General features: G+C 42.9%; 2 protein-coding genes across 5 annotated transcripts in view; one reads left to right on the top strand and one right to left on the bottom strand.

Moving 5' to 3' along the window:
- Positions 1-7,374, top strand: part of LOC108004115 (uncharacterized) — a 40,813-nt gene extending 33,439 nt beyond the window's left edge. For 2 of the 4 annotated variants that reach the window (XM_062073549.1, XM_062073548.1), the window contains exon 10: positions 9-7,374. In XM_062073549.1, the coding sequence (XP_061929533.1) occupies positions 9-465 (457 nt within the window). In that variant the 3' untranslated portion in view covers positions 466-7,374. The remainder of the gene's footprint in view (positions 1-8) is intronic. The other 2 variants (XR_009829437.1, XM_062073550.1) reach the window with 2 other exon arrangements.
- On the bottom strand, positions 6,656-13,870 carry LOC108000085 (uncharacterized). Its single transcript, XM_017060245.3, has one exon. The coding sequence runs from the start codon at positions 13,433-13,435 to the stop codon at positions 8,042-8,044; it is 5,394 nt and encodes a 1,797-aa protein (XP_016915734.1). The 5' UTR covers positions 13,436-13,870; the 3' UTR covers positions 6,656-8,041.
- Positions 13,871-14,512: the final 642 nt, after the last annotated feature.

Genomic DNA, 14,512 nt, shown 5'->3' with positions numbered 1-14,512 from the left:
GTTCGCAGACGTAAGAAGAAATGTATCAGATACATGGGGGAGGGAGGAGAGGGCGACGGCGAAGCGGATGGCGAAGGCGACGACGATCACTCGGAGGACAACCTCGGCAGTGTGGGGGAGGCAGGAACTCCTGAGGAGGACGAGTCTCTGAGCAGCCCCGGGGGCCTGTCCGCGTTGTCTAGTCTGGCCAGCCCCTCACTGGTGTTACAGTCGCCCTCGAGCCTGGCCAGCCCGTGCCCCTGCCCCCTGACGCCCCCGGTGCCGCCCCCACCCCTGCCCAACCCCACGAGCCAGCCGCACAATCAGCCGGTGCAACCGCCGCCCCCGCATCGTAACCCGGTCGGCACCAATCCCCACGATATCAACAACCCCCTTAGCGTGAACCAACTGACCGGCCAGTGTATAAAGAGTGAAGTGGTGTCGGCCCCATCGGGCACGTCCAACCCGGCGATCAGTGTTACGTAGCCCCGGCCGGAACCACGTGACAAGACTGTTGCTGCCACCTTGCGTGTAGCCGACAACAGGGTCCGTGCACGTGTTGAACAGACGACGAGGTGCTGGATCATTAGGACGATTATCTGTGTCGCGATTATCCGGCCGGCCGTTGAAAGCGTGGAGGAGGGCCGCCGCGACCGGTGGCTTCTCCCGGTGTCCATCCACGTTCGGTTGCCCTTCGGGAGAATGGGGGAATCCCCCAGGTGGTGGTGGTGGTGGTGGTGGAGGATAATACCGGAGGTGGATGAAGAGGAGACGGTTTGTCCGATTTGGACCGATTGGATGGAAAGTTTGACGGGTGGTTCGAGATCAAGGATGGGAGATAAGGATAAGGCGGATATGGAGGATCGTCCTCGATCGTGATGAGGGGATGGTTCGATGTGGCGAGACGTGGAGGGGAGGATAGCGAGGAAAGTAGCCTGGGATATTGTGACCCGGGTAAATAATCCAACCCCTCTCCTCTCTCTCCCCTTCTCCTCCCCCCTCCTCCTCGAATGAATGTTGCACTCAATTGATTTGAAGTGTACGAAATGGGGAAGAAAATTGGGGGAAGGGGGAGGGGGAGGAAGAACGTTTACGTTTCGTGCGAGAAGGTGAACTATGGACATGAGCGAACAAGATGTATGGGGGGAGGGGAGGGAGGGGATAGAGATGAGCGAGGGAAAATACGATGCAGAAATACTCAGGACCAAGTGTCTGGCTGTAGTCACCCACTCGAGAGAGAAAGATTGTTAGGTGATCGTGCGTGATGGAGAATGTGATGGGTGAGAGGGAGTAAGAAAGAAAGAAAGATGTGATGCGATTGTAGGACGATTGTGTGTGAATATTGTGTGTGAAAGAGGGTGCGTATATGTATATGGGCGAAAGGCGTGATTAAAGGGTGGCGATAAAGAAGTGCGCGTGACACAGCTTGTAGTCCTTGTTACGTTGTGATGCCAATGACTGAGAGGTCATGTTCCTGTGCCAGGTACTATATTCTATAAAGTAATTATACCGCAGACGTAATAACTAAAGGTTAAAAACGAGGAAGCAAGGAAGAACGAATCGGGAAAATTGAGAAATATATGTATGTGTTACGTGTGCAAGAGAGAGAGAGAAAGAGAGAATGAAAGGACGGATGACGAACGGAGAACAAAAGGAGGAGAAGAAGAAGAAGAAGAAGAAGAAGAAGAAGAAGAGAGCAAGATTTAGAGGATGATGAGTTTGGACAAGACGAGAGAGCAAGACGATTTTCTCGTATTTCATTTTCTTTTTTATTCGACCTCATTGTGTCAAAATACCTATTCTTCTGTGTACGTAATTTGTTATTTTTTTAAAAGTCTATATACACATACACATACCGTGCGATTGATTAGCGTGTAAGATTTTCTTTTCTTTTTTTTCTTAATTTTTTTTTTTTTTGAGTTCTTTCCTTTTTATAAATCTTTCATCCTATGATACTTCACCCTATCTACCCTTTTCACAATTTTCAATTAGATCGCGACGCGATCCATAGGCGAAGAAGAAATTCAATTCGCCTCTTTAATTCTTTAATTCTTGTTTTATTAATCGGGACTACCCCGGGAATCGATCTCCGTTGCATAATAATGAACTATTTAGACAAAAATCTCAGGAATCTTTATCGAGCACGACGATGATTCTCTCTTCCCCGAACGATCTTCTCGTAATAATTTTTCACGAATTTGAGGAACAAAAGTATACGAAAATATGAAATGCGATCGAGGAACGGACGAATGGAGGACGAGTATAAGCCACCACCCCCCGCGCTTTCGAGTTAAAAATCGATCGAGACAATAACCAAGAGACTGTTCTGTCGTCGAACGCGCGTCCCAGAGCTTCCATTAGAAACCATGTCTAAGAGTGGCTATGTATACTCGGCTTCGTTTCTCAATGATCGTTCATGATCGAGGAAGGAGATACGATATAAGTTTTATTATTTAACGAATGTCGTTACCGATCGAGCAAAGAGATCGTTTTTTCAAGTGTTCGCTTCTTCCTCTCTCTCCCTCTCTTTCTCTCTCCCTCTTTCTCTCTCCCCATCTCTCCTTCCCACAATTAGTTTATTTTCTTCTTTTTTTTTTTTTTTATTTTTTTCACGCCACATGCCACAATATCTTCCCTGATGAAACGGGAAAGATCTTAATCAGACTTAATTCGTTAATTAAATAATTAGTTAAAAAAAGAGAAAATTCTTCTTTTCTTCGAAGAAAATATTTTCTTTTTATCTTTTTTTCGTTTTTTTTTTTTTTTATCATTTTGTTATCCTTTCTCCAGAAAATTTTAAAAGATCAAAGAAAGGGATAGATAGATTTTGGAGTTTTTATTTAATGAAAACAAATCCATCTATCCCCGCGATTTTGATGTTTCCTCTTGTAAAATTTTCTTTGGAGAAAGAGGTGGAAATGTGCAAGAATGAAAAATTGAAAAATTCGTCGATATTTTATTTCGTAATTATGATTATAGCGTGATTAAATGTTTGTTCACTCGAATGGTCGCAAGCAACGAGTTTCCGCCATGCCTCTTTTGTCACATTTATCGTGTTGTTTTACGTGTAATAGGTAAACCTCACTACTCATTGTTGTTGTATAGGAAAACAATTAAAAGAAAAAGAAGAATATTTTAGTTGATCGTGAGCCCATTTTACCTTTTTTTTTTTACGTTTCTTTTTTTTCCCCGTCTCCCTTATTACCCCCTGTTTTCTTTATTTTTTTCTTTTTAATTGCGCTCTTGCGTTTTGAATTCTTGTTATCGCGGAATAAGCGCGCGAAGCGAATCGAGGATTTTTTTTGCGTATATGTCTCTGCACACAGCGCGACGATACACGTTTGTATTCACGTTTTATGTTCATTTTATGTTTTTAATTTTTCTGTATTGTAATCAGAGATTCACCGACGATTATTATTCACAAAGCATGAAGAAAAGGGAAAAAATAGGCTGATCGTTGAATAATTTCGCACAGAGTTTTATATTTAGAGTTTCTTTTTTTTTTTCTCTCTATATTTTATAATTATCATACGATTTCTTTTATTGTTTCCTTCTTTCTTCGATATGTTGATTACGATAATTTCCAATGATCGTGAATTTTATATTTTCTTTTTCTGTTTATGCAATTTTAACGATCGACGAATCGTTTATTTTTAATTCGAATTTTATTTTTAATTCCGCGAAATTATTATCGCGAGAAGCCTTTTCAAAATGTTTTCATTACTCTTTTTTTTTTTTTTCGTTTGTATCGTTTCTATGTACATTCGTATGTATGTATAGCGTGAATCCTCGGTGCGATCTCTCTCTTTCCCTACGCTTCCCATCGAAAGAATTTAGATAGAAGAAATCAGAAGCGAAGGAACACGAAAGCGAAAAAGGAAACGAAGAAACGAAACAATTTTACGAGAAATTTCATTATCGAACGTTTTGCGTTTTCTTTTTTTCCTTTTTTTTTTTTCTCTCCCCCGCGTTTTCATTAGCGAAGCATCTTTTATGTACATAAGATAGAGATACGTTTTTTTTTTAAAAGTTGCATTTGTTGCGTCGAATGGGAAAGTGCAATGGAGGAACTGTGACGAAGAAGAAAAAGAAGAAAAGAGAGAAAAAAAGGAAAAAAGAAGAAGAAAAACAGGAAGAAGACGAGGAAAAAGAAAAAAAATAGCAAAAGAGATGCGTTGTATCGAAGTCACACGAAACGTGTCTATACGAGAAAAAAAAAATAAGAAAAAGGAGAGGGAATGAAACTGTGTATGTATGTATGTGTACGTGTGCGCAAAAGTAAACGAAACCATTAAAAGAAATATTTTTCTTTCTTTCTTTTCTTTTCGCCATTTTACGTATTTCTCTCTCTCTCTCTCTCTCTCTCTCTCTCTCTCTCTCTTTCTCTCTTTCTTCCTTCCTTTTCCATTATTTTTCCATTATTTTCTTCTGTGTCTCCATTTCCACGTTTATTATTCTTCTCGATAACCCTGACTGAAGCGACCACAATGATGCCTGTACAGCGTAAGAGCGTAAGAGCGTAAGATTTAAAAAGCTTGTAACACGCGTCGACCGATAAACGTGCCATAACGACATCATGCCAATATTAACGATAATACGATACTTTTTTACAATTACGATCCGTTTCGAACAGCAAAAGAAAAGCCTCTGTCAGTCAGTGTAACGAACGATTATTTGTGCGTTCACCACGGGCTTGCACGCCTCTCTGCTTCTTTTGCCGCGTTTTTACCTCGGCCACCGAGGTTTCTTCTCTCCCTTCATTGCCTCGTTCCCTCTCGATCGCGATTGCACGCGATCCTCGCATTCTAACGCCACGAATCCCAAAGGTTCTTCGAGATCCAACCACGATCTTCCCCCCTCCCCTTCCCTCCTCGATAAACCAATAAATACGTTGGTCTAAGTGATCCCAGTAGGGGCTGGGTCCAAGTTTAACATGCTGACAGAAAGTGTTCGAGCATCGTTTATAGAGTTTATAGATAAATTCGCGTCTTTCGATTTCGATTTCGATGAAAATTTCAGCATAAGTGATATAAATCTTTTGAATAAAATAACAAAGTTCTCATTTTCTTCCAATTGAATTTTTTTCAAAAATTTTGCTTTTGTTTTTTATCTATAATAATAAACTTGCCGAGACGATTCAAGTGGTTCGGTTCGATTTTAAAGTTATTATATTTATAGTTATTATATTTTAAAGGATGGTGGAATACTTTTTGCCAAGAATTGCGCTTGGACGAATGACGAGGAATCTTTTTATATCTTCGACTATACTTGTTATTTAACCCTTTGCGGTCGTAATGATTTGTGGCATCAATGATTGGTTGTAAAATTGCATTGCGATGAAATCAATTTTCAATTTTTTTCAAGATATCCTTATTATAATTTCTTTATAATTTTTGTTTCCCTTTTGAATCAAATATAATTACACGTAAAATTGGATCAATTATTGTATGAAAATTTGATCGATTAAACTGTAAATTTTATTTGAATTTATTTTATTTAAATAAAATGCGATTTCTCGTTCAAATAATAGAAATTCACATTCATATAATGGATTCAATTGGCAAAAGTTCAATCAATCGTGGACTAACTGAAATTTCGTTCCAAATAAATGAAGTTCAGTACGATTGTATTATATTCTATTATCAACAGCATATATACTTTGCCACATATCTCGATCGCAAAGGATTTAAAACTCTCTAAAAATTAACAAATAAATCAACTATAATATTCAACCAGTACTTAATCTATCCTAATTTCTAGAAATAGAGACTTCGATTTTCCTCAAAATTTTCAAAAATTTTTACCACTTTCGATATCCTTTTTTTGTCCACAATTTCAATATCTCATATTTTCCCTCCAATTCCTCAATCCTCTCCAAAAATTTCACGTCTAAAAAGATTTCTAATTTTTCCAAAAATCTCGATTTTCATCTCGAAGATCTTCAATATATATAAAAAAAAAAAGAGAGAAAAACAAATCACACGTGCGAGAGAGAATGTAAAAGCGAAAGTTAAAGAACAACAATGAGAATCGTATCGGATCGAGAGCCGATCGAGGCGTCAAACGAGCGGGCAAGGACGACCAGCGGTTCACGGAACGAGCGCGAGAAAAAGAGAGAAAGATAATGAGCGAGCGAGAGAAGAACTACCACCGATTGTACTGACAGACGTTAGCCACAAAGACTCGTTAAGCCGTGCGATGTATTATTCCGTGAGTGTATGTATGTATGTATGCATGCATGTACGTATGGTGTGTGTGTTGCGTGCGTGAGCGCGTGCGCGTGTGCATGCGATACGATGACTTGTGTGTCCGAGTTGCGGGGGCAGAGAATACGTACGATGAAACGGACGATGCTCGACTCTATAGCAGAATATAGGCATACGAACGAGCATTTAAACGCATTTCCTCCGCACGTGGTTGTTGCAACGAGGTTTGTTAGAGAAAGAAAATTATTCCACGAGCAAGCACGGTCGTCCCGATTACCGTTCCAATCGCTCGAGGATTCGTAGATTCGTTCTCCCGTATAACGTGATTCTTCCCTGGTGATATATCTCAAATCTTCGAAAAGAATCACTGTATATATACGATACACTGTATACGACTCCAAGATTCAAGTTTTATTCTTGATATACGAAAACGGATTCTTCCTTTCGGGTAACGGGAGTCGGGACGACGATTTTTCTTTTTCTTTTCTTTTCTTTTTTTTTTTCCTTTCACCGAGTCAGTTCGTTCGAATCGTTCGTTCGTTCTGCCCGCGACACTCGGCGTTAATTCACTTTGCGAGGAACGAGACGACGTCACGAGGGTCCGTCGTGGCCCCCACGAGTGGTCAAGGACGAGGAAGCTATTCCTCCTCGTGTGATACTTTTTAAGAAGGGAAGAAAAAGGAGGAAGATAGACACGCCTTTGACACGTTCTTGCGATTGAAACGAAAGCAAACGTCGTCGACGAAAGAACGATCGCGGGTGTGGAATAGCTTCCGGGATCCGCTTGTAAACACGGCCTACAGACCGCGTGAGACGTCGATACGTAGAGTCACTCGGAACGCCCTGGCCGTGGCCGATCACGAACCGTGCTTTTTCTTCGAGCTTTCACGAGAAGAGAAGAGAAAGGAGAGAGGAGAGATCCCGCCGCGGTTAGGCTCGTCTCGCTTCAAGGAGTGCTTGTAACATATTGTAAAGTATCACCGACAGTTTCTCAGCTGCGTTGTACAGTGTTTTCTAAGTATCTAGTTTATATAGCGTGTAATTGAAGAGGATACATTGTATTTACACTAAATAAGTGATCTGTATCAAATTCATTCTCGTATAGCCTGTACTCCTACTCATTGTAGATGCTAAAAGTGATTTGTGTCATAAAGAAACCTATAAATAAAATTAGCAATTTGAGAATGTTGTCGACCGCGTGGATTCATTGACTGTTTCACCTCTGCTTGCCCGTTCTTTGCACGGAAATTAATATCCGTTCGGATAGAAATAATTGATGATTATTAATCATTACATGGAACAATGTTTCTTGTAATGTTTTAATCAATCGACTCGTTTTCGTTCGTAATCTTTGGACGAAGAACGGTTTAACACGTGACAGGGTAAATTTTTTGCTACGATTGTAGAGAGATCAATCCCCCATCACTTGGAAGTCGCATAAGTCGACAGTTTCTAGCCTCGAGCTGCGATCAGAGTATATACTTTTTCCCCTGATTATATATTATAGAAACGATTTCGTGGGAAATTCGGAAGAGAGCAAGCGAAGAAACTGGAATGAAAATTTAAAAAATAAAAAATGCTAGTCTTGTGAGAATGTTTGTCTTTTCTTTAATATACTCAACCGACCCAACTCATCATCATTATTGTTGTCAACTAAATCAATCGAACACAATATAAATTTAATCTATACATATATACAACGAAATATACATACATGTATATTTCAAACATATTTCGTTTCGTATACGTAATTCGAAGTAACGTTAAAACTTTAATATATAATATATAACGTCAAATTTTTTTTCTTATATCAGCCTAAGGAAAAAAAAAACAAAAAAATTAAATAATCTTTATTTTTACTGTATGCATTTCGGCGGACAACCGGTCTTCGCATCCGAGAAAAAGTACAAGCTCAACACGTTCACGGCGTTCAACGTGTACACGTTCGGTGTCTTTAGATTGCAATTAGTCACGAACATCTTGGCCATTTTCATGATGTTCTCGCACTTCATAACGCATGCCGCGCCATCGAAACTAGGCCTTCCTTGATCGTTCCTCGCGCAAGGATCGAACAGATAAAATTTCCCGTAATGCTGCATCACAGCGACCGCCATATTCGTTGTGTGAAGAATCCCGGCGCAGTTCGAGCGGAAGAACATGGTTAACGATTCCGATAAATCGAACGCGTGAAGCAGACCAGCCGTGGTATGATTGTGAATGTGTATAGTGGCTCTGAAGTCGCCAACGATGAAGACGGTTAACAACTCGCTGGGTGATAAATTCCTGTTCCCTGGACGGGTTGCCCGTACGCTGTCCGAGTGTAAAAAATCCCCGTATCTCAGGATAGCGTCGATCAATTCGGGCGTCCAGGTGGAAGGCACGTGGAGGAGGCCGACCACGATGCCAACAGCCGCGATCGCCGTACTCTGGAAACCTCTCGTTTCCGCGTCCCAGATCCGATGGTGCATGTGCAGGGTTCCACGAAGTATGCTAAGCTCCTCGTCCACGATATTGTAATCGGTGACCGTCTCTACGTCCAACGTGGTGTTCCTTTTCATGGACATTACCGGGATCAGGGGAGTCGTGCAATCGAAGTAGGATCTGAAACCGGCTGGACAGGGCAGAGGCTCGATCATGGCGGTCTTGATGATGACTCTGCAGATCTCGTAGCGGCCGTACCTGTCCTGCTCGTCTATGTTCGCGAACATAACCTCATAGAGGGGTTCAAGACAGGCGAACCACATGACGCAAGAGGTGCCGTAGAAATCCGGTAAGCCTTGATCGCTTCGCGCACGGGGATCGTACATGAAATAGACGCCCATGTCCTTCCAGATGGCAACAGCTCCCCGATCGGTGACCAAAATTCCAGCCCGATTCTTCTCGAAGAACTGCGGAACACCCTGCTCGAGGAGAATGGGCGGCGGTGGCGGGGCTCGAACCCTAAGAACTCTCCTGGTTCTGGTCCTCCTCCTGTCCACCGTTCGTTTCGTCGGTTTTCTCACCTTCTTCTTGTCCTCGGGATCGGGCGGCGGCATCGCGACTATACCCGCCACCGTAGCCGACTCGATGTCGGCTGTCAGGATATTAACACCCACGTAGAACACCCTGATGATGTCTTTCGGCTTGACACGAACCAGGGTTGGCTTTGCCTTTTGCGTCTCCCTGTGGACGTTGATACCGATCGCCAGAATCTCGTCCATGGTCTTCTTCGTCCAAGTGACCGGATTCTTCACCACGGACATGCCGAGGGCTACCACGCAATTCGCCGCTCCCTGCTTGTTTCGCAACTGTTCCGGGAATATCTCGTCACCCTGGTGGTAACTGCCCCTTAAAAGTGCCCTCGCCTCGCCCCGGACTCTCCTGTACGCGTTCAAGGGAGGCAAGTTCGAAGGGCGCACGGCCGAACTCGGGTCGAACTTCCACGGGGGAAGCTTGTTCCAATTGACCACGTCGATAGCGATCATCTCGTAATCCCCTTCGGTGCCGAGGAAATTTTTAAGGTAATCGATGAAAGTCGCGATGTTGATGAAACGTAACACCTTCGGCTTCACTATCTTCACATCGTCGGATGTGGTTACCCAATCGGGTATCAAAGCGTAGTAATCGTTAAAGGACTTCCAAATAGCTATGTTCCTGTTCTTACCGACGGTCAACGCCCCCGAATTGTATCTCGAGAAGAAGTTGATTATACCCGTTTTCAGATCTTGAACCTTGGGCGGTTTGGCTGTCAGACTGCCGGCCTCCACGCAGTCCTTGATACTCAAGTTGATCCGACGGCTCGAGAGGAAAAATTCCGTCATTATGTCGTTGATCCTAAGCACGGCTCCTTGCCCGAGTCTTTCCACACACTTCGAGTGCAATTTGTCACCGGTCACTATCACCTCGTCGAGCACCGCCTGCGTCCAATATCTCGGCTCGTACACCTTCGCGAACACTATGGCCATCACAGCAATGGCGGCGGTTTGATTGTTTCGATTCGCTTTCTCGAATTTCACATCGTCCATGGCAATCGTACCGTCGATGCTCCACACGCCTTCGGTCATCTTGGGGAAATGATACCAGAGACTGTCCCCTGAACTAGGTTTCGCTGGCCGTTCCTCCTCGGCCACCCTCGTCTCGTACGCGTTGTCCATGGTGACAACGTCGATCACGAAATCCTCGCCCGTGGCAACCGCTTGAATAGCAGCGGCCAATGACGCAATATCGGTGAACCACATCACGGCGGCCGCACCGTCTTTCTCCCTCGGCTCTCCCCTGGTATCCCTACCCTTAGGATCCATCATGAAGAACGCCTCGCCCTCTCTCCAGAAGGGCATTATCACGTGATTCTGCCTGAATATACCCATGGAATTCGTCTCGAAAAACGTTTCCAACATCGATGGCAAATCGGTCGTCTTCCCGGACGTCGTCTCCTCCTCGAGAGTAACGTACATTCGATTCACCCCAACCGCGAAATCCTCGCTAATTTCACTCGGAAGAAGATACGTCCTCGGGGACTCCTCCTCCTCCTCGGGAAGATTCTCCAAATTGTCCATGGTTATTTTGTCGCCTATCTTAAGTATATCGTCGACCACCTCTCTGTACCATAAGTGAGGATTGTACAATTTCGTCATGCCCAATGTTGCCAAAGCGCTTCCGGATTGCTGCTTGTCCCTGCTGTGTCTCTTGAATATCACCTCGTTAGCCTGGTTGAAGCTGCCCAATAATATGGCACCGGTATCGCCCATGTTGAGATAATTGTTCAAGTCGGGCTTCACAGGGATTTGCTTGTCCGCTTCGATCTCCTCTTCGGTCATCTCGGAACCGATCGAGACCACTTTCATGTTATGGATCGAGAACTCGTTGCTTGTCTCCGGATCCTGGCCGGCATTCGTTTCGATTATCTTCGCCAGAACGGACAGATCCAATGTCCTGATGACGCAGGCCGCGTTTTCTATCTCCTCTTCCTCTTCCACCGACCAAAGCCCCTGCCTGTTCCTGGGATTAGGATCGAAGCAATAATACGCTGTTTGAAGAAGAATTTCGTCCTTCTGTTTCACTTCCTCGTCGACTTTCCACACAGCCACTGCCAGGTTCTTCACATCCACGATACCATAAAGATGCTCCTCGAAGAAACGTTTCAAACCATCGTTCAAATTTGGGACGTCGCTATTAGGAGGCGAAGTCAAATCCCCGGTGATGGTGCCCTCCTCCACGTCGATCTTCACCTTCCTGTGTTTAAAGTACAGATTCTTTTTCAAGTTCGATACGAAAAAATATCTCTCCACGTCCTCGCCCACCTCTACAATCGGATTACACCAATTGTAGTAAACGTCCCCCTCTCGAACTATCGTATCGACAGTGTCGTTAATCCACTTTTGAGGGAGTGTTTCTTTCGCACTGATGAGCGCTATCACCGGCATGGCCAATCCCTGAATACCTCTACTCTCGTCCTCGAATTCCTCGTCCTCGTTCGATATAGTCCCTTGAAGAACCCACGTTTCACCCGCAGTTCCGGGCTGAAAATCGTGCCACGCCCTTGTCCCGGGAATATCGTCAGGGATCGTGATGTGCCTGATGGTGAAACGATCGTTCTTCTTGTGCTGTTCCACGTTCTTCACGAATAACGCGGCCAGCGCATCAGTGGTGGGGAATCTTATCACGCAACAATTCCCCTTCTTTCTCTCAGAATTTTCCGCCTTTGCGCCTCTTGCGGCCTTCTCCTCTCGTATCCTGGTACCTATGGAATCACACTGGCGGGGATCGAACATGTAGAAATAATCGTCCTGGCTCCATATCGCGACAGACATGGAGGAAGACTCGATCACGCCCTCGGTATTAACCAGGAAGAATTCTTCCAACGCTTGCTTCAGATTCAATACCGTTGGAATTTTGGACGTGAGGGTGCCAGTTACCGTGATCAGATCCACATCTATAACTATCTTCCTTCCCTCCACATCGATTTTCGTGTCGTTCAAATCGGGGGCGGTCATGTTCTTCATCATCGGCTTGGCGGACTTCACCTCGGCGTACACGGCATCCCCCAACGCCAATATTTCGTCCAATTTCGGCCTCAACCAAGTTTTCACCGGGTGGACCTTTTTCATCGCGATGGCCATCACGCAATTGGCAACATTTTGCGCCCCTTTCCCCTTGTACATCTCGCTGTGCTCGTGGGTCAACCCGTGAAGGATCGCCATGTTGCCGGGAAGCTCCCTGAACGTGGATGGAACGTTCACGTGCATGTCCTCGTACGTGTAACCAGTGTCGAATTTGTTCTGATCGACCAGTGGATCGGTCGCGAAACGTTTGTCGATGCTGAAATTCGAGATGGTGATCGCCAACGGTTCCTTGTGAATCTTGGCCTGCGTGATCGTTTTTATTTTGTCCCCCTTTGGCACCGGTTTCGTACAGTCCATCTTGTTCTCGTCGATGTCGACTGGGTTGATGGATCTCAGCACGTTTCTGTCCACGTGCAACCGGGTTGGACTTGGTAAACGATCAAAGTATCCGCGACCCACCTCGTTCACCCTCAACACCGTCACCTTGTCGATACAATATCTGGAATCGTACTTCGGGTCCATGTTCTTGAGAAAATGGTCCCGGATGTCGTTCAAACATTTGAATCTCATCACGCAGGCAACACCATCCGGATGATGGATACCATCTTCGTCGCAGGGTGCAGGATCGAAGAAGAGGAAACCGATTTCAGGGTGGCGCCACATAGCCATAGAAGTTCCTTGGGCTGTGATCACTCCGGCATCGTTGTTCTTGAAGAATTTTTGCAACCCATCTGCAAAGTCCGGGCAACCAATCGTTTCGCTGAACAGATTCCCGTAGATTCCCGTTTCCTCGACGCAAACTAAAATTTTGTAATTGGCGATGTAGAATTCTGGATGGACCAGGCTGCTCTTCATGTACTCGTTCTCTTTCACTTGATTCCTCGTCACGCTGGTGCGGAACACTTTGTCGCCGTATTCTAATATCTGATCGACATATTCTTTCACCCATTCCTTCGGCTCAAAGAGACGCCCATAGACAATGGCTACGATCGATGCAGGGGCGGCTTGTCGGCCACGGCTTCTGTATTTGAAGTGTTTATCGGTCATCGCGTACGAGCCGCGAAGAATCGCCGAATTCGGTGTTAAAACGCGGAATCGATGCCATCGTTTTCCCAATTCGTATCGTTTTTTCTTCCTAGGTTGGGCATCACCCTCGCCAGATGTACCTGGAACACCTGCGATGCCCACTTTCCTCTCTGCATCCGTCATGTTGATTTTTTTGGATTTACGTTATTACTTGGAAAAACAATTTTTATCTTATTTTCGTAAAAAATATTTATTTTATATATATATATAGTACTTCTCTATGATCAAGCTCTCTACGTTTTAGTTAACCAATTCATGATTAAAAATCGAAAAAGAATGGTACTTTGTCTGTACCAATTTATATAAAATCGATTTCAATATGAATTTCGAAGAATACTCATCTTTAATGAATCAAGGTGAATCAACGAACGTGGAAGGTTTTTTGTAAACTTTTACTTGCAAATTTTCCTTATACATGTCTGAAAAATTTCGCAGATTACTATCACGAAGATCGTCAATGATGAAATGGGACGAAAATCAAAACTGATATCGATACAATAACGTGAAATTGAATTTTCAAAGTATATAGGGGTTAAAAGATAAAAAATCAAGGGATGATTTATTATTTTTTTATTGTAATCCTTTTTAGATATTCGACAATCTCAAGAATATCTTTTCGGAGTAAGTTTCAACAATATGATTTATATGTCACTCATAAATATAAAATTTATGTATATAACATATTGTATACATACCTGATAAATATGTATGTAAGTATATATTTGATGTATAAAGATATTATATCAACAAAATCACGAAAAATTATGAAATTAAGATATCCGGATTAAATATGTGTTAAATTTGATGCAAAAAAATAAATAAATGAATATATATTCCATTTATTATGAAAATTGAAAATAATTCAACTCGTCAGATAAATATTTTTTTATAAATAGAATGAGAAAAATAGATAAATCTGTTCGTAATAATTCTGATCGTAATAATAAATTTTTTTTTTTACTAAACAATAAAATATAATGATGCTTTTAATTTATATATACACAAAAAAAAATTATTTATTTAAAAAAAAACACGTGATAAATGTATTTTCAATCAAAACTAGATACAGTAAAAAAATGCAAAAAAGTAACAGTTGCAAAGTATATACCTAAACTTTATTACATCAACATATGAAAAAACGTAATAAATATTATAAATATAGAATACAATATAAAGTAAAATTGAATACAACTTGCTTTC

This window comes from Apis cerana, linkage group LG4, assembly GCF_029169275.1.
Source record: "Apis cerana isolate GH-2021 linkage group LG4, AcerK_1.0, whole genome shotgun sequence".
Classification (NCBI taxonomy): Eukaryota; Metazoa; Arthropoda; class Insecta; order Hymenoptera; family Apidae; genus Apis; species Apis cerana.
This window is presented reverse-complemented; position numbering and strand designations above follow the sequence as displayed.

Excerpts from the sequence above, each read along its gene's own strand:
- LOC108000085 (XM_017060245.3), bottom strand. The coding sequence starts at position 13,435 with ATGACGGATGCAGAGAGGAAAGTGGGCATCGCAGGTGTTCCAGGTACA.